The sequence below is a fragment of the Podarcis erhardii genome (assembly GCF_964252035.2).
Source record: "Podarcis erhardii genome assembly, chromosome: 9".
Lineage (NCBI taxonomy): Eukaryota > Metazoa > Chordata > Lepidosauria > Squamata > Lacertidae > Podarcis > Podarcis erhardii.
Window position 1 is genome coordinate 80,278,263 of NC_138512.1, and position 20,082 is coordinate 80,298,344.

General features: G+C 51.3%; 1 protein-coding gene across 2 annotated transcripts in view; it reads right to left on the minus strand.

Moving 5' to 3' along the window:
• The window catches only part of RAB11FIP5 (RAB11 family interacting protein 5), a 55,327-nt gene that overhangs the window by 29,795 nt on the left and 5,450 nt on the right, over nt 1-20,082 (minus strand). For both annotated transcript variants that reach the window (XR_014160287.1, XM_081876626.1), the window contains exon 2: nt 346-788. Coding sequence is in view for 1 of the 2 variants with exons in the window: in XM_081876626.1 (XP_081732752.1) it covers nt 346-788 (443 nt within the window). In the remaining variant the exon portion in view is untranslated. The remainder of the gene's footprint in view (nt 1-345; nt 789-20,082) is intronic.

Here is a 20,082-nt window from a genome sequence, read left to right on the forward strand (position 1 = left end):
CCTCCACTTACGTATCCCTCTGGATACGGAGTGTGGCAAACCCGGAAGTATTTTTCCGAGTTCCGCCGCATGCACAGTAGCGCTAAAGCGTGCTGCGCATGTGCACAGAAGCGGTCCCCCGGTTGCAAATTCTTTGGGATGCGGCAGGACCTCCAGAACGGATCCCGTTTGCACCTTGAGGTACCCCTGTAACTGTATTTCCTCAGCAAATTACTGCACCTTTCTAGGCTCTACTTAATGACAGAATCGCAGTCAAAAGGGCCCCCCAAGGATCATCCATCCCAACCCGCCGCAATGCCAGAATCGCCCTTGACCAGCTATTCCCCCCGCCCTCCTCCCTCTTACCAGAGCGGTCTGTGGAGAAGCTGCTGTGGCGGCTGGGCGAGGGCACCATGCCCACCTCGGAGGGTCCGATGCCCACCAGGCTGCCGGCCGAGGAGAGGGTGCTGTCGGAGCCCAGGGAGGTGTTGGACTGGGTGAGGGAGGACTTGCGCAGCTTGTTCTTGAAGAAGAAGCTGCCCTTGGCCTTGCCCTTCTTGCCCGCCAGGCCGAACTCCTCATCGAGGGCCCCGCTGCTGCTGGGCACGATGGCCGAGGCCGACTCCAGGTCGTACTTCTGCCGGCCCTTCAGCTTGTCCTTCAGCTTCCCAAAGGGCGACCGGGGCTTGTCCTTGATGGACAGGTCAAACATGCTGGCCGTCAGGCTGTGGCGCGTGAAGTGGATGCTCAGCTGGATCTCCCCGCGCTCCTTCTCCTTCTTGCCAGGCTTGGAGTGCAGCTTGTACCACCTGAGGGGGAAGAAGGGGCAAGGAACGCATGAGAAATGTGCCAGGCCAGGGCCCCGGCCAGTGCCCCATCCCCTTCTCACACAGGCCGGTTATCCCCTCCAGGATCTCTGAGCGGGAACATGCCCTCTGGAACTCCCTGCCTCTTGACACCAGGAGCCTCAACTGTCCTCTTTTCAGAGGCTGCTCAAAGCCTGCCCTGTGGAACGCCCTCCCAGCAGATGCCAAGGCAATAAACAACTATTTTACTTTTAAAAGACAACCGAAGGCAGCCCTCTTTAGGGACGTTTTTAATGTCTGATGATGCTGTTTTTAATATTCAGTTGGAAGCCGCCAAGAGTGGCTGGGGAAACCCAGCCAGATGGGTGGGGTATAAATAAGGGAGCGTGTGGAGGCGGTTGGAGGATGGATGGCAGCTAACAGATTGAGGCTGAATCCTGACAAGACAGAAGTACTGTTTTTGGGGGACAGGAGGAGGGCAGGTGTGGAGGACTCCCTAGTCCTGAATGGGGCAACTGTGCCCCTGAAGGACCAGGTGCGCAGCCTGGGAGTCATTCTGGACTCACAGCTGTCCATGGAGGCTCAGGTCAATTCTGTGTCCAGGGCAGCTGTTTACCAGCTCCATCTGGTACGTAGGCTGAGTCCCTATCTGCCTGCGGACTGTCTCGCCAGAGTGGTGCATGCTCTGGTTATCTCCCGCTTGGACTACAGCAATGCGCTCTACGTGGGGCTAACTTTGAAGGTGACCTGGAAACTGCAACTAATCCAGAATGCGGCAGCTAGACTGGTGACTGGAAGTGGCCACCGGGACCACATAACACCGGTCTTGAAAGATCTACATTGGCTCCCAGTACATTTCCGAGCACAATTCAAAGTGTTGGTGCTGACCTTGAAAGCCCTAAACGGCCTCAGTCCTGTAGACCTGAAGGAGCATCTCCACCCCTATCGTTCTGCCCGGACACTGAGATCCAGCACCGAGGGCCTTTTGGAGGTTCCCTCATTGCGAGAAGTGAGGTTACAGGGAACAAGGCAGAGGGCCTTCTTGGTGGTGGCTCCCGCCCTGTGGAACGCACTCCCATCAATGTTTGATGTATTACAGTATTTTAATATTTGGTTGGAAGCTACCCAGAGTGGCTGGGGAAGCCCAACCAGATGGTCGGGGTATAAATAATAAATTATTATTATTATTATTATTATTATTACTACTACTACTACTACTACTATTAACAACTCCCTGCCTCTTGACACCAGGAGCCTCAACTGTCCTCTTTTCAGAGCCTGCTCAAAACACCCTTGTTTTGTCAAGCCCACCCAGGGCGTTTAGGAAGTTTCCACCTTCTTTTAGTCTATTGTTACTTTAGCTTTTTTAAAACGTCTTATATCGTTATTAATTCCTCTCCTTGAAAAAATTATTGTTTTACCTTTTTGGCAAACTGAGGTTGTTGTTGTTGTTTTACAACCAAGTAGGGTATTGATTTTATGAAATAACTAAACAAACGAAATCTTCACGGGGCCCCACATCCCAAAAGGCAGAAAGACATTCCGGCCCCCACCTGACTGCCCCGCCCTGGGAACCCAAACCGGCTATTTGGGAACCCAAATAAAAATAACAACTTGATTTCTTACCCACCCTTTACCCCAAGGTCCCAGGGCGGGTCACAACCATTTAAAGCTCAATATTAGAAGCATATTAGAAGCAGTATTCTTTTGCAAGGTAAGATTGTAAAAGTGCAAGGAATCAGCAATGTGGTAAACACAACCAAGCAACAAAAACTGCAAGACATGCACAAAACAAAACAAAACTTGCTCTCTCTGTTTGTAACTGTTATTAAAATTTTCAAACATTTTCACAACAACCCTCAAGTCAAATAATTACATTATTTCATAAGCTGACTTCCTCCCCTCCCCGTGGTGTTTTTACTCAGACCTTTTCTCCTGCGTTACATCTTAATCCATTGCAAAAAGTTTCCCTATTGCAATTATTTTGTCATTTTTCTTCCGCTGCTGAATTACTGGACTGCTGTCACTTAGTGGACAGCAGCTCCTGTTTCAGATTTCTCATGGCATTGCAGCCCCCCTTTCTGCTCTCGTGTGTCCCATTCCCAAATCCTCCTCCCCCCCCCAGCACCCCCACCCCCACATTCTCCTCTGGGTCTGGCCTGAGACAACAACCCCACGTCCTTCACAACCCTAAAACACCACCAGCCCCAGCGCAGCCTCTCGCTCCTCCCATGGCGCAAGGCAAGCCGTTTTCGCCCCAAAATTCCCGGAACAAAATATGCTGAAGCAGCACCTCCAAAACACAGGAAGCGGGGGGGGGGGGGTTGGGGGGGTGTAGAGGGGAAGAGGGACCCAGCTGCTGCGTGAGCCCTTGCATGGTTTGCTCAAAGGCAGGATGCACTACACAACTGGTTGGCAGCTGATGTGGGAGGAATGAAACTTTGATTATTTGTAGAAATCATTTCTTTATTCCTTGCCACAAACACCATTGTTGTCTCATTGGCAGCCTGTCGGGTTTAGCATGAGTTGGACGGCTGGCGGTTTTGGCCCCCCAGAGTGCAAATTGGCCAGATGTCTCCTGAAGCCCACGCCAGCCCCCCAAAACCCCAAGGAGGTTTGGGACTAGCTCCAGAAAGTCCCCTTCCCCTGGCAGGCCAAGTCCTGCTACACAAGCCGTGCAGCTGAGATACACCCATGCCAACCTGGGTGCCCAAGACACACACGTACGCCAAACTCGCAAGACCCCAGAGGTCCTGGCAGCCGCTTGCCCCCATCGCCCTCCCAGCTTGGTTGCCTGCAGGGGGCTCTCTGAAACCCTCTGCAGCAGGATTCCCCCAAACTTGGGACGCCAGCTGTTGTTGGACTACAATCAGCCCTAGCTAGCAGGGCAAGGGGACAGGGATGATGGGAATTGTAGTGCAGCTGGAGACCCAAGGCTGGGAGTTGAGAGAGCCAAGGCTCTACATGCTTCTCCTCCCACCCCTGCAAGTGTTAGAAATTCCCTGGGCACCAGTGTTGTAAACAAAAATCTGCCCCTTATGGGGTACCCAAGAGCCCATATAGAGTCCTTACGTAGGTTCCCTATTGGTAGGAGAGAATAGCAGAGGCCAACCAGAGAATATTGAGAAGCAAAGCAGCTCGTAAGCCTGATTTTTATTGATCTGTTGCAACAGGGTGCTCCCCTCACACGCAGGAAAGGAGGAGGACCCAGAACAAAGGTGTGCCTGCCTTTATATAGACATTTAAATTCCCTGCCCTGGAGCTCCAGACCACCCCTCCATACATCATACATACATCACAGAAGGGGTGTAACCCCAGACCACCCCCCAGATACATCATACCTACATCACAGAAAAGGTAGTCTACAGCAGAAATCTGAGTGCATTTTTTATCTCGACTGACAAGTTACCTGTTTCATGGTCACTTGATTGGATTGGGGAGCCTGGCCAGTCTTTTGTAATGATAAATACTTAGTTCCTGGGCCAGGCCAGGTCACAGAATCACCCTATTCAAACACAGACAGACATACCCATAAAGACAGGATTTGTGAAGGAAAAGACAATGGGGAGGCTTTTCCATTTTCCTTTGACCTTGCAGAGAAAACATTTGGTCAGTTTGGGAATCAAAAATGGTTTCAGGTTGGTCTTCCTGTGGTGATCTATGTACGTGCTTGGTTGGTACACTTATGAACATTTAACATATATCTAAGACCAGGAGCAGCTCTGACACCTGCAGTTCCCACCTGCAACTGGTCTCCAGAAGCATCACTGCCTCTGATTGCGGAGACACAGCATAGCAATTGTGGCTGGGAGCCCCCAATAGCCCCCTCCCCGCTTCCTAGGTCCTCTTTTATTTTTATTATTTATTAACAATAGGAGAAGGTGGCGGGCTGGTGTGGGGACTCCCTGGTCCTGAACAGGTAACTGTGCCCCTGAAGGACCAGGTGCGCAGCCTGGGAGTCATTTTTGACTCACAGCTGTCCATGGAGGTGCAGGACAGTTCTGTATCCAGGGCAGCTGTTTACCAGCTCCATCTGGTACGCAGGCTGAGACCCTATCTGCCTGCAGACTGTCTCGCCAGAGTGGTGCATGCTCTAGTTATCTCCCGCTTGGACTACTGCAATGCGCTCTACGTGGGGCTACCTTTGAAGGTGACCCGGAAACTACAACTAATCCAGAATGCGGCAGCTAGACTGGCGACTGGGAGTGGCTGCCGAGACCACATAACACCTTTCTTAACATTGGCTCCCAGTACATTTCCGAGCACAATTCAAAGTGTTGGTGCTGACCTTGAAAGCCCTAAACGGCCTCGGTCCTGTATACCTGAAGGAGCGTCTCCTCCCCCATCGTTCTGCCCGGACACTGAGGTCCAGCTCCGAGGGCCTTCTGGCGGTTCCCTCACTGCGAGAGGCCAAGTTACAGGGAACCAGGCAGAGGGCCTTCTTGGTGGTGGCCCCCGCCCTGTGGAACGCCCTCCCATCAGATGTCAAATTGATAAACAACTACCTGACATTCAGAAGACATCTGAAGGCAGCCTTGTTCGGGGAAGTTTTTAATGTGTGACATTTTAGTATATTTTTGGTCTCTGTGGAAGCCGCCCAGAGTGGCTGGGGAAGCCCAGCCAGATGGGCGGGGTACAAATAATAAATTATTATTGTTGTATTATTATTATTATTATTATTATTATTATTATTATTATTATTAATATTAATATTAATATTCCAGGCGGCTTTTGCTTTCCCCAAAGGACAGGGAGCCCCACTGCAGAAATTGGTGGCAGCCCAGGATTGCGGGGGGGGGGGGGCAGAGACCCAGAAGAGCGAAAACAGGGCAGCAGCTGCCCAGAGGAGCCTCCCCGATGGAAAGGCCTGCCAGGAACAGAGGCAGCGGGTGAGTCAGGGAAAGTCTTTCCACCCAGAGGAGGGTGGAGACTCAGAACCACCAAAACAAACATGTTGTCCGGATCAGCCAGGCTGTGTATCTTGACCAGCAGAGACACAGCTCTCTCCAAGAGCAGCTACACCAGATTCCCCCCCCCCTTTTATTTTTCTTTCATTACAGACAGAGCTCAGGTCTTTCCAGGTGCAAAACGCACACTAGATCCAGGTTCCGTCCCCTCAAGAAAACAAGCACACCCACCAAACAACAGCAGTAGGAGCGCAAAGTCAGGCAGGTATTTGATTTATTTGTATAAGACAGGTCAGCACACTTTTTCAGCAGGGGGCCGGTCCACTGTCCCTCAGACCTTGTGGGGGGCCAGACAGTATTCTGAAAGGGAAAAAATGAACGAATTCCTATGCCCCACAAATAACCCAGAGATGCATTTTAAAGAAAAGGACGCCTTCTACAGTTATACCTCGGGTCACAGATGCACAGGTTGCGTTCTTTTCAGGCGACGGACCACTGAAACCCGGAAGTACAGGAACAGGTTACTTCCGGGTTTCGGCAGTTGCGCATGCGCAGAAGCACTAAATTGCTCTTTGCGCATGCACGGAAGCGCCGAATCACAACCCACACATGCGCTGACGCAGGTTGCGAACGTGCATCCCGCACGGATCACATTCGCAACCCGAGCGTCCACTGTACTCATGTAAAAACATGCTGATTCCCGGACCGTCCGTGGGCCGGATTTAGAAGGCGACTGGGCCGGATCCGGCCCCTGGGCCGTAGTTTGCCTACCCATGGTTTAAGAAAACTGCCACACACACCCCTGGACCTTTCGCCCCCCCCCCCCCGCTATGGACGGATCCTTGTCCTGCTGCCCCCAGAGACTTTGGCCCGGCTCAGATGCCCCAACAAGGCAAACACCCTCTTGAAAAGGAATCGACACCCCCCCCAAACCCCTGCAAATAAATAATAAAAGCCTGCAAACGAATTGCTTTCCGTATGTGACAGTTTGGCTGCATTTCCTGCAAAAGCCAAAGGGGGTGGGAGGGATGGGGGGGCGGTTTTGCAGTGCTTGGAACAGGTTCTCCTCCAGGCCTGGAGGCAACAACCTGTCTGGCGGGGGGGGGGAGGTTCTCTTTCTCTTCTCTCCCCCCACGGCCATATCCTGACTTAGAGCATCTGCCTCCTCCCCTTTGGCTCCAACAGGATGGATGCTTCTGTCACTGGGCTGCCGGGAACAGACCAGGGTGGGAAAAAAATCAATGGTTTGTTGTTGTTTTTTAATTTAAATCAGATTTTTAAAATAAAATGCTTTTGGAGGAAAAATCTTTCCAAAGATCATTTTCTATTTAAGTTACATTATGGTCCAAAGGCTAGTCATCAGGAAATAAGGATTTGTTTTCAGTTTTTCATGTGTGCTAAAACTCAGTCTAAGTTTTTTTTAAATTGTTTAACCACATCAGTTAACAAACTTGGCTACATATGATGTAATGTTATTGTTTTAGTTAAATAAATTGTTATAAAAGGAAATGATTATTTTTCTCCTTCCAATGAAGTATACCAGAAAAGCCGTCCAAATATAGTTAGCTTATTACACCCCATGATAATTTCATAATTATCTGTCTATGCATTTCTAATACCAAATCAGTAACTTTTGATATAACTGTAAAAACTACGCTGAACATTTATTATTCCAAAAATAATAAACCTCCATCTGTTTGTCAATATTAAGATTCTACCAGCAAGAATGAGTCTTTCTGTAAAAAAAATAAAAAAGATTTAAATCAAGTCTTACTGACTTGTGATTTAAACCGATCTGAATCGAATCCACCCTGGAACATATCCCAGTTTGCAGAGCTCTGGGGGGAGGCAGAAACAGGTCTCCCTCTGCGGATTCCCTCTGCCCCAGGAGCAGCACTGCCCCCTCCCTGCGCACGCTTCTCCGCTTGGCATAAACACCCAGAGCTCCTATTTCGCCCGGGGGTCCCTGGGACGTCTTGGCCCCCTGCCTGGGCAAAGGACAGGAAAGGGACAGGCAGCTGGGGAGACGGGCAGCTTTGTGATCCCACAACCGACTCTCAAGTCCACCCTCTGCCCCAGTCAGACCCAGGACAGGGTAGAAATAAATTTTATTACTACTATTATGATTACTACTATTATTACTACTACTACTATTACCATGTTCTCCAATTGGAGCGCTCATAGGCCAACGTTTCCCAATTGTTGTTTATGCTACATTTTTAAAGATTTTCCTTGAGAGAGTCTTTAAACCTCTTTTGTTGACCACCAGCATTACGCTTTCCATTTTTAAGTTCGGAATAGAATAGCTGGTTTTTGGAAGACGATCATCAGGCATCCGCACAACATGACCAGTCCAACAAAGTTGGTTAATCTTGAATTATGGCTTTGACACAGGTGACCTTTGCTTCTTCCAGTTACTCCCTGCGGGACTGAGCAACCCCCTGAGATGAACTGTGGTTTAGCCTGACATCCAAACTACAAGAAAGAAGATTCCACCTAAACATTAGGAAGAACTTCCTGACAGTAAGAGCTGTTTGACAGTGGAATTTGCTGCCCAGGAGTGTGGTGGAGTCTCCTTCTTTGGAGGTCTTTAAGCAGAGGCTTGACAACCATATGTCAGGAGTGCTCTGATGGTGTTTCCTGCTTGGCAGGGGGTTGGACTCGATGGCCCTGGTGGTCTCTTCCAACTCTTCTAGGATTCTAGGATTCTATCTGAACACAGCCAGAGTTCGGAAACAAACCCTGGGTACTAAAAAAAAAAGGCCTTCTCCTGTGCCTTCAAAGAGTGGGAGAAGTTTGAAACTGAAGGGGGCAGCTCTGCCCGACTGCTCTGAAGGCAGACGGGGGGGGGTGCTGAACCCCCCTCCCTCCAGTCTCTGGGCCCCTCCTTGCCGAAATATGCTGCTCTCAGCAAAAAAGCCAACCGCTGACCTCAGAGCAAAGTGCACAGCTCCTCATGCCAGTGAGCAGAACTTAGTCCGAGCAGAAAACTGAGGGGGGGGGGAGGCGGGAAGGGAGGGGCGCTTGCAGCCCAGCCAGCCGGCAGCTGCTGGTGGGCGAAGGGAGGCAGCAAAACGGCCTCCAGGGCATTCCAGGGAGTCTTTCTGCAAACTCCCACACGCTCTTGGAGAGCCCAGCAGAAGGCTTAATGGAGCCACTCTCTCTCTTTTCTTTTTCTTTTAACACAAATATTTTACTATTAAAATAATTCAACATTAATACATACATATTACGAATACACAAACATACATTTCATACAGTCCTTAAAAATATTCATACATACCCACACTCAATCCCACACATACTTCCTTTCCCCCCACCATCCCTCCCCCCCACCCTTGTGTTAGACTTCCAATCTACTCAATTACAATTTCTTTCCACTTCTATTACTTTCTTTCACACACTTTTAAACCAATTTTCTACTTCTTTTTGTGTTACACATTGTTATCCATCTTATTTAGTATTTCAGTACTTATAACAGAACTTGTTTATTCTAACAGGAGTTCTGATTTTTCAATATGATTTTGCAAGTATCCTTTAAACACCTTCCAATCCCTGTCTATCTTCTCTTTTGAGATCCTTCCGATTTCTCCCATTGTTTTGGATATATTGTAATACTCCAATAATTTGGCAAGCCATTCTGTTTTTGTGGGTATAATACCACTTTTCCAATTTTTCGCAATCAACAGCCTTGCGGCTACTGTTGCATATAAATATAAGGTCTTGTCTTCTTTAGACTTCCTGGTACTATTCCCAATAGAAAACCTTCTGATGTTTTCCTAAATGAATATCTAAACATTTTTTTTTATTTCATTATATATGGTTTCCCAAAATTGTTTGATGTTTAAACAATTCCACCATATCTGCATCATAGTACCTTTTTCAGTGTTGCAAGCCTCACAGGAGGAAGGCCCTCCGCAGTCGCAGCCCCCTGGCGCCCCCTCCTCCTCCTCCTCCTTCCAAGAGGCCTGCCTCTTTCCTGCAGTTTGCAACCTTCTCCTGCCATCAGCAGAAATCACGTCTAGAGCAGCAACAGCAGCAGCCCACACAGCAAGAACACAGACTCACACAGAGACACACAGGCACACTCTTCTCCCACAGGCGCACATGGGTGAAGACAGGGTCCAATTGCCTCCCCCTAAGGCCATTCCTGCAACGTCCAGGGGCTCACAGCCTCCAAGCCACACACACATCATCTGAGCACAGGCGAGGGGCTTCCTTCTTCTGAGTCGGGGGGGGCCCTCCCCACCTCCCCACCTCCCCACCTCCCCCCCCATCCCGCCGGAGCCGACGCACGAGTGCCTTAAGCCCTGAACAGCCGCCCATTGTCTGCTCACATGCCTGGGCTTTGGAGCTTAGCACCAGATATGACGGGAGGAGAGGCGCCGTGGGAAAGTCACGCTTTGCATGAACCCCCAGAGGAGGAGTGAGGGGGGCACTGCGGGAACCGGGACGCACCTGCGGAAGAAGGTGCTGCACTGGTGTCAGAAGGCAGGCAGCCCTGAGCCCCCAAAGGAAATGCCAGGAAAGGGGGGGGGAGAAGCAGAGTCCGGCCTGGTGGGCCTGGAATGCCCTGCAGAGGATGCCAAGCCATCCTTCAGCATTGGCAGCCGATGATTTCACAGGCTTCAAGTTACAAACACACACAAGGTGAAGAGGAGGCCTGAGGCCTGGAAGAATTGCAGAGAGAGAGAGAGAGAATTTGTGTTTGTGTGTTGTGTGCAGCCCCTCTGGTCCAGCATCTGCTTCTGACAACAGCGGACGAGATGCCCATGGTGGGAAACTCACAAGCGAGACATGAGCACAAGAGACTTCTCGCACGTGCAATTCCCTGGCATTCAGAGAAAACAACGGCGTCCACTTGCCTCTGAACACTCCCTATAAGCCCCTGCAGAGAGAGGGGCTGCTCTTCAGGACCCCCCCACCAAAAGGGGACTTGCTAAAGGTTGACCCTGCAGGCGGAGGTTGTCCCCCCCCCCCCGCACCACAGGCCTTTCTCCTGCCTTTGTGTGTTCCCCAGCAAAAAGGACTCTGGTTTTTTTTTTTTGAAAAGTAAGGTAAAGGTAAAGAGACTCCTGACTGTTAGGTCCAGTCACAGATGACTGTGGGGTTGCGGTGCTCATCTCGCTTTATTGGCCAAGGGAGCCAGCGTTTGTCCGCAGACAGTTTTTTCCGGGTCATGTGGCCAGCATGACTAAGCCGCTTCTGGCGAACCAGAGCAGCACACAGAAATGCCGTTTACCTTCCCGCCAGAGCGGTACCTATCTATCTACTTGCACTTTGACGTGCTTTCGAACTGCTAGGTTGGCAGGAGCAGGGACCGAGCAACGGGAGCTCACCCCGATTCGAACCGCCGACCTTCTGATCAGCAAGCCCTAGGCTCTGTGGTTTAACCCACAGCGCCACCCACGTCCCATTTGGAAAAGTACTTTTCAACATTTGTTTCTGATTCCTTATGCTCTTATCCCCAAGACCCCCAGCCTTCACTCCTTTTCGTCCCCATGATCTGTTGACCCAGCGCTGAACAGCTGCATCAAAGAACCTCCCCCCCCCCAAACACTGGGCTCCTCATCTCTCCATGTTCCCATTTCGGCCCCTGCCTGCCTCTGGGGGCGATGGAAGGCAGGCTCTCCCTGCATTTGGGGCCAGGGAGTCTGGCCTGCTCCCCTCAGCCCTGCCTGGGGGGGGGCACCCTCCATGACCCCTCCTGTTCCTCTTTCCTCCTGCTGTTCAGAGGCAGACTGCCCGCCCCCTTTCCTTCCTCCTGGGGTCCCTGCAGGAGGACCCTGTGGGTGTCGCAATCGCCCTCTGCCTCACCCCGCCTGGGCGGCTGTGGTGCAATCTTTGCACGGGGACGGAGGCTGCTGCAAGACGTCCTTTCCGACTGCGGGGAGAGGGGTTTCCTGGCGCTGTCGAAACCCACAACCATCGAGCGAGATCTTGGGGCCAGGGAGGGAATCGGTGCTGGGAAGCCTTTGAGCCACTTTCCGTCCCAGGAGGGCTCTTGCGATTGCTGCTGCCAGGAGGGTCTTGAGATCTTCCAACTGGGGGCATTTTCCTTAGCTGATGCCTCAGCTAGGGTGGGCTCCTTGCTGAAGGGTTAACCCTCCCCTCCCCTTGTGGTGGGGAAACTTTCCGTTTATTTTAACTTAAAAAAAGAGAAGCTTTTAATTCAGTTTTTTGCAAAAGAGCTGAAGGGTTAACTTGAGCCGAGGGGCAGCTGTGTCAGCACCAGAGCTCCAGACAGACCTGGCGTTCTAGGAGACGTGCACATTCCTGCATTGCGGAGGGTTGGACGAGATGACCCTCGGAGCCCTTAGGAGCTACAATTCTAATTCTCTCCCAATATGCCCCACAGAGGACCTTAAGGTCCATACATAGCAACACCCTCAAGGTCCCGGGCCCTAATGAAGTCAGATTAGCCTCAACCAGAGCCAGGGCCTTCTCAGTGGTGGCCCTGGCCTGGTGGAACGCTCTGTCTCATGAGACCAGGGCCCTGCAGGATCTGATTTCTTTCCAAAGGGCCTGCAAGACAGAGTTGTTCCGCCTGGCTTTTGGCTTGAAATCCACTTGATCCCCTCCCCTTCCTTCCTTTCTCCTTCTGTGATGGAACTCCTTTTTGGGGACTTCCCTGGCTTTTTTCTGGCCCACGTAGGACCAGTCTGGATAGTTGGCCTTGGTGAAGACTTGACGTTTTCATCCCCAAAAACGTTTTTGATTTGAGTTTCCACTGAAATAAGGCTGCATTTAAATGTTTTTATGTTGTATTTTAATCTTGTTTTTTAATCTGTATTTCAATCAATTGTTTTTATATTGGTGTTAGCTGCCCTGAGCCCAGTCTTGGCTGGGGTATAAATAAAACTACTTCTTCTTCTTCTTCTTCTTCTTATTATTATTATTATTATGAGCTCCCCATCCTCATTTGCCCTTCAGAAAGCCCCCAAGGAGGCGGCAAAGGCCGCTTCTCCCGCCTCCAAAGTGCTCTTAGGGAGCTCTCCCTAATGCAGAGACTCAATCCATCTTCTTGACAGTTCAGACAAAGCCCTTCGCCACGCGAGGGGAATAAGCGAGTTGGGCTTCGGCTGCTTCTCCGGCTCTGCCAGCCAGACTCATTTTGCAAAATGAGAAACAGGAACGGCACACAGGAAGCGCATTAGTCTGCCCAACGGCCCCATTAGGAGGAGGAGGAGGAGGAGATGGAAAGCCAGAACCGTCCTCTCTGCAGACACAGCCCGGCTCTGCCTGCCAAGCTCCAGTCGGGCAGCCTGTTTGCAGATCTTTCACGCTGGGTCAAAACAAGGAGGCGGCCAGGCCAGCGCCAGCGCCAGCACCAGCAGCAGCCAAGGCCAGAGACCAGGCCGACTTATCTGCAGCGCACAGCAGAGGGATCACTCCGAAGCATGACATTTCCATTCCCAGGCGAGGGGCAGCTGTGCGACCCGGAACAATCCCCTTTGATGAATGACCGAAACTCTCCCTCCTCCAACGGGGACAGATGGACAGGGAGGGAGAGAAAACATCCAGGTCCACTGAATTGAATGGAGAGGGTGTGATCCACCCGGCAGTGCTAGCTGGGTTCGGCTCATTTCTGGGTGTTTTGCAGAAAAGAAACTTGCATGTTGACCAGAATCACTGTCCTGGGCATCCCCCGTGGCTCCACCAGCACATTCTGTAGGCAAGCAAGCTCCTTGCTGCGGCACCAGGATAAGATCAGAGCCCCAAGGAAGGGAAGGGAAGGAGAAAATTAACAAATATGCAGCAAAAGTCAGATGCATCTGGAAGGCCACAGAGTGCTGGGTTGGGAAGTCTCTAGAGAAATTTTGTATCATGGAAAACGTATGATGTTTAAACAGAAAAATGGACAATGCATTTTTTGGGTAAAAAACCAGATCAGACCCCTCAAGCAGATGCACTCAATAGGATTTCTGGAAGCATTATTTCTGGTTAATTTTTAATCCCACCTTCTCATTTCATAAGAAATGCTCAGGTTTCAGGTATTAGATAACAAGGTAAAAGAAAGGCAAAGGACCCCAGGACGGTTAAGTCCAGTCAAAGGCGACTATAGGGTGTGGCGCTCATCTCACTTCAGGCCAAGGGAGCCGGCGTTTGTCCACAGACAGTTTTCTGGGTCATGTGGGCAGCAGGACTAAACCACTTCTGGCGCAAGGAGACACCGTGACGAGTGGCAGAGCGCACGGAAACGCCATTTACCTTCCCGCCACAGCAGTACCTATTTATCTACTTGCGCTGGTGTACTTTCATAGGCAGGAGCTGGGACAGAGAAACAGGAGCTCGCCCCATTATCAATTAGATAACACAACCATAAAATACATGTCTTTAAAAACACAGACAAGCAGCAATGACTCAGGAGGGGTACAAAATGCATCTTAGCTCAGGGGCAACCAACGTGGTGCCCCCTGGAAGCTGCTGGACTAAAGCTTCCCCCCTTGAACCCCCACCCACCAGCCTGACTACCTGGGATGAAGGGAGTCCCTGGCACACCCGCAGAGACCGCATGTGCCAGTCATTGCATGTCTTGGCTGAACGCACAACCTGATTAAGTTGCAACAAGTCCGTTCAGCTCAGCTACGCGTAACATTATGCAGCAGGTGTTTACATCACCCATCAAGTTAAGCATCCCTGACTGATCTCCGCACTTGTCCACATCAAGCGAAACTGGGCTCATAGCTGCAGCAGCCTGAAGGGCAATGGGTGGGAACGAAGGGCGGTGGCACCCAGCTGTGGAATGCCCTCCCGTCTTCAAGCGTCAGTGGCCTTTAAAAAAGGAATTTAGGGTGGAATCATTATTACTCCTCTGCCCAACCCTCCAGCTTTCCTCTAGTGCTAGCAGCATTTTGCTGTCACTTAGGTTTGATTATGACATCAGGAGAAAGGTGCAATAACACATAATTTTAAAATTGAAAAAATTGTCAAGTACCTGTAGCACCTTGGAGACCAACTAAGTTTGTTCTGGGTACAGTGGTACCTCGGGTTAAGTACTTAATTTGTTCCGGAGGTCCGTTCTTAACCTGAAACTGTTCTTAACATGAAGCACCACTTTAGCTAATGGGGTCTCCCGCTGCTGCTGCACTGCGGCCGTGCGATTTCTGTTCTCATCCTGAAGCAAAGTTCTTAACCCGAGGTACTATTTCTGGGTTAGCGGAGTCTGTAACCTGAAGCGTATGTAACCCGAGGTACCACTGTATAAGCTTTTGTGTGCATGCACACTTTTTCAGATACCATAAATATTAATTAAATATTAATTCTTCAGCCCATAGGAAGGGGTTAACTTTATTTTACTTATACACAACTCATCCCTCCTAAAAGAGCAACCTCGGGGGGGCTCCCACTCCAGCTTACAAGTTGCCCCATAGCCTCTGGCCAGAACGGCCGGCCCGTTTCTTTCCGCTCACAAATGATTGCAAGTGGCCTGCACTGTCTCTACAGTCGCCCGCAAGGCTGCACATTCAGATCCGGTGGCCCCCACAGGTCGGCTGCAAGGAGCACATGTTCGCGCATCCCAGCCTAGCAAGATAATGGCCAGAGAGCCAGCCTCCGCCCTAAGACTCAAACAAGCTGCAGGTCTGGTGGACTTTGCCTTCAACTGCAGCAGTCAAGGCACATCAATACTTGGCTTATGATGCTCGCGCATGGGGGGGGGGCAAGGAATTGCAAGGAAGCAAGCAGAGACCAGCCACATTTGGGGAGGGGGCTACTTCAGCCATCATGCCCCCCCCACCTCAAGGCAGCCACTGCCCTCCACTTTCCACAGGAGCCTTGCCGGTCAGGAGACTTAAAGTACAAGGGATTCCCCCGGGTGCAAACCCTGCCAAGAAAATATTCCGCATTGCATTGCATGTGTGCCAAGGAAAATCGATGGTTGGCGAGAGCCGGGAGGGGCATGTCCCACTTTCCCGGCACAGAGGCTGGGGAAAGATTTGGGCCGGATCCGTTCGCCCACTGAGGAAGTCAGGGGAATTGCAGCCGCACCAAACGCCGAGTCCCTGGCATGGCCTTGAGGGACCAGGGAATGGGTCACAGCAGAAGCTTCCCTAGACCAGAGTCATCTGGTGGAATGGATTGTGGCCACACACAAACACACGAGCATCTTTTTGTAGGCCGCCTTTCCAGAGTCCAAGCCATGCTCCAGGCGACTTACAAAAACACATGACAAAAGTAGTCATAAAAAAGAAATAAAACATCGCAAAGTACATAACCAAACTGAAGGTTTCCACATAAATCATGATATAAAACAAAGGCACAAAAATTAATAATAGCAACCACCCCTCAACAGAACCCCCTAAACAATATCCCAGCCCCAACAATACCTACGACAGGGTCATAGAGTTGGAAGTGATTCCCAAGGATCACCACTTTCTCAACCAATCAGGCCAGCATATTAGCTAATCAGTCGGTGGTTGGGAACCCGGGGGTCTCCAGGAACAGCTCAGTGCACAAAACTCTGCACCAGGAGCCCCCCCCCCCCGCATCTGTTAGCCTTCAAGGCGGCACCAAGACCCCCCTGTGGTTTTGACTGCAAAAATGCCAGCCCAGCGATCCCTGCGGAAGCTGCTGAGCCAGACAGGAGCTGCAGACCTTGAAAGCGCATTGGGCATGCAACATTATCACTGCCTTGTACATCTCCCCTGCTCATCCCCCCCCCCCCCGTAGGGCCAGAACGGAAGGACTCTTGAGCGTCACGGCTCTGAAGCTTCATTCTGACCCACAAGCCAGAGTCCTCTCACTGAGAAGCACGCACCAGCAGCACAGCTGGAAGAGACGCCAAGGAGCCAGCCAGCAGCCTGCTTTGCCCAAATGCCAAGGCCTCAGCCTCCTGGCCAAACACAGCTGAGCCTCCACAATCACCCCACACACAGCCCCAATGCAGCCTCAAAGCTCGGGTCCTTTGTCACAGCAGAAGCCCCCTCAAGGAATGGCATACGCACAAGAGAAGAACCTGCGGAATCAGGGCCGGCATCCTGCTGCCACAGTGGCCAACCAGATATCTGCATTAGAACCTCATATATATCAGCCAGGTGCTAAATAGCACCTTGAGCCAGGGTGGCAGTCGCCAAAGCAGAATGCCTAGTTGCCATTTTGGGGCCAGAAGGCTGGAAAGTCGTATTTTCCAAGATGACTTTTTGGTTCCTGAAGTTCATTCTGATTGTGCAGATAAAACATCATGGATAGAATTCTACAGGACGGGGTGTTGGTGTGTGGAAACAGTCAGAATCCAATGATCCCCAGGTGTGCGCCTCCAGGTGGTGGAGACGCCGGGCGGCCGGGCATCTTCGCTTGGCCACAAGTGGCCGATGGCCAGGTGCAGAATGCGCCTGGTGAATTTCGAAGCTGGGTACCTCTGTGGGAAAAGCACAAGCGGGACCAGAGAACAAGAGCCGTGTCTCCTCTGTCGCTGAACGGAAACGCTTCCTAGAACAAGGCCCCATCCTGCCATCCCTTGACCTTCCAACATCAGCTCAAAGCATTTTTACTCGCTCAGGCTTTCGGCCGCTGCAGGAGGGTGGGGGCCACACGCAGGAGTTGGGGACACTTTCTGCAGCATATGATGTTTTCGGTATACGGGTTTCTAATTCCATGTTATGGGGCCTTTGCATTTTATGGGATTATGTGCTGTGAGACGCTCTACGGTCCTAACAGATGAAAGGCAGAATTAAAAACCAAAGCAATACATTCCTGGTGCCCTCCAACAACTTGCGACCAGCCACAGCCCCGTACGAGAAAGAGTTAAACACCTCAAGGTTCAGAGAATTGCAGAACTGGGAGGAACCCAAGCGATCATCCAGTCTAACCCCCTGCAATGCTTCCACCTGCTGAAAGCCATTTATTTCATCCCAAAGCAGCTCACAGGCACAAACCCTGTAAACCCACACTTTTGTGACCGAAGTTGAGGGCTCCCTTGCCCCAGACATAGATGCGCTCCCCAAGTGGCACTGCTGCTGCTCCCACCACGAGCCCCTTCTTCATGCGCAGGCGGGCAAGAGGCAGAGGCTGCGCACCAGGCCCATGTCAGCTAGGCAGCCACACGCCAGGGGTGCAGGGAGGGCACTGGGCCCACGCCAAGGACACCCAGCGGAGCAAGCAGGACCCAAGACGAACTCCTGCACTACCAAGGCAGGAAAGGAACAGGTCGTACGCTAGGAAAACACACGAGAGAACGCAGAACTGAACCAGGCAGATGTGCTGGTGGGAACCTGCTTGCAAAGGACAAAGGAGATTATGCATGGAAACATTGGCTGGTTTGCAGGAAGGCCAACCCGACAGGAAAGCTGTTTTTGTTGAGTCAGGAGAGAATGGAGGAGCAGGGGTTGGTTGCAAGGACACCCATGCCTATTTCCACCCCAGTCTGCTGACAAAGCAGCCAGGAGTTCTACAAACTTGTGGGTGAGGGCATGGGGGGGCTGCATTTTGCAGGGCCCCTCTGCCCAGCCCAGGCTCCTCAAGCCTCACCCTGCAAAATGCAGACACTCCCATCCCTAAAAGCCCAGTCCCAAGCCAGGATATGCATGAAATTACAAACAGAAGCTCGTGTTTTTAATCTGTCACTGGGCTGGTGCTTACGGGGTTTTGCCTTGTCCAGTAAGGCGTTTGCCCGTATGTTTTTGTCTGCATTCCTCCAATTAATAGCTGCCATGAGAAAATTGCTGAAGGTGGGGAGGCAGGAATTGAGTTTAAAGCCCTTTGAAGGAATAAAGACAATTTGAAAGTTTCTCCCTCCAGATGCAAGGCAGGGAAGAGAGATCAACTGGCTACTTGCTCAGCAGGGCACTGGCTCTGACGCACGCTTGTTGCTGACTGCTGGACACAGAATCATAGAATCTTAGGAGCTGGAAGGGACCCCAAAGGTCATCCAGTCCAGCCCCCGCCAATGCAGGAAACTTCGCTAAAGCATGCAAGACAGACGGCCGCCCAACCTCTGCTTAGAAACCTCCAAGGAAGGAGAGATTTGGGGGGGCTGGATCAGGCCACTGACCAATGGCTTCCAGGATTAAGCCCTTCCTCCAGCTGAAGCCCAGGCCAGAGAGGAATTGCATGAGCTCAGGGAAAGGACCGTGGCTAGCCCATCAATGCGAGGGCCCCCAACTCTGGGAAGGGAGACAGCACAGACAGTATGCTCACTGCAAGCACAAGGTGGCAGCTCTCTTGGAGAGGGGCTGGTGGGCTCCAGGACTCGTCCTGGAACGAACAACACGGACATTCAGGGTCCCAAGAGGAAGCCCTCAAGTCTACTCTCACAGGCACACAGAGTTGAGGCACCAGGGATCCCACAATGGCAGAGGAAACACAACTGACTCTGAACGTACAAAGCTGTCTTATACAGAGTCAGGCCACCGGCACACCTGGTAGTAGTAGTAGCAGTAATTTATTATTTATACCCCACCCATCTATCTGGGTTTCCCTAGCTTCCAACAGAATTAATGATGATGATGATATTATTATTATTATTATTATTATTATTAATAATAATAATAATAAATAATAATAATAATCATAATAATAGTAGTAGTAGTAAGGCGATAAAGCATCAGGCATTAAAAGCATCCCTAAACTGGGCTGCCTTCAGGTGTCTTCTAAAAGTCAGACAGTTGTTTGTCTCTTTGACATCTGCTGGGAGGGCGTTCCACAAGGAGGGCGCCACTACCGAGAAGGCCCTCTGCCTGGTTCCCTGTAACTTGGCTTCTTGCAGGGAGAGAGCCGCCAGAAGGCCCTCGAAGCTGGATCTCAGTGTCCGGGCAGAACGATGGGGGTGGAGACGCTCCTTCAGGTATACTGGACCGAGGCCGTTTAGGGCTTTCAAGGTCAGCACCAACACTTTGAATTGTGCTCGGAAACGTCCTGGGAGCCAATGTAGGTCTTTCAAGACCGGTGTTATATGGTCTCGGCGGCCGCTCCCAGTCACCAGTCTAGCTGCCGCATTCTGGATTAGTTGTAGTTTCCGGGTCGCCTTCAAAGGTATCCCACATAGAGCACATTGCAGTAGTCCAAGCGAGAGTTAACCAGAGCATGCACCACTCTGGCCAGACAGTCTGCGGGCAGGTAGGGTCTCAGCCTACGTACCTGATGGAGCTGGTAAACAGCTGCCCTGGACACAGAATTAACCTGCGCCTCCATGGACAGCTGTGAGTCCAGAATGACCTCCAGGCTGCGCACCTGGTCCTTCAGGGGCACAGTTACCCCATTCAGGACCAGGGAATCCTCCACACCTGCCCGCCTCCTGTCCCCCAAAAACAGAACTTCTGTCTTGTCAGGATTCAACCTCAATCCGTTAGCTGCCATCCAACTGCCTCCAGACACTGACTGGCAGAGGCTGTCTGGGGTTTCAGGCAGGGGACGTTCCCATCCGGCCTGGAGAAGATGCTGCCACTGGGGAC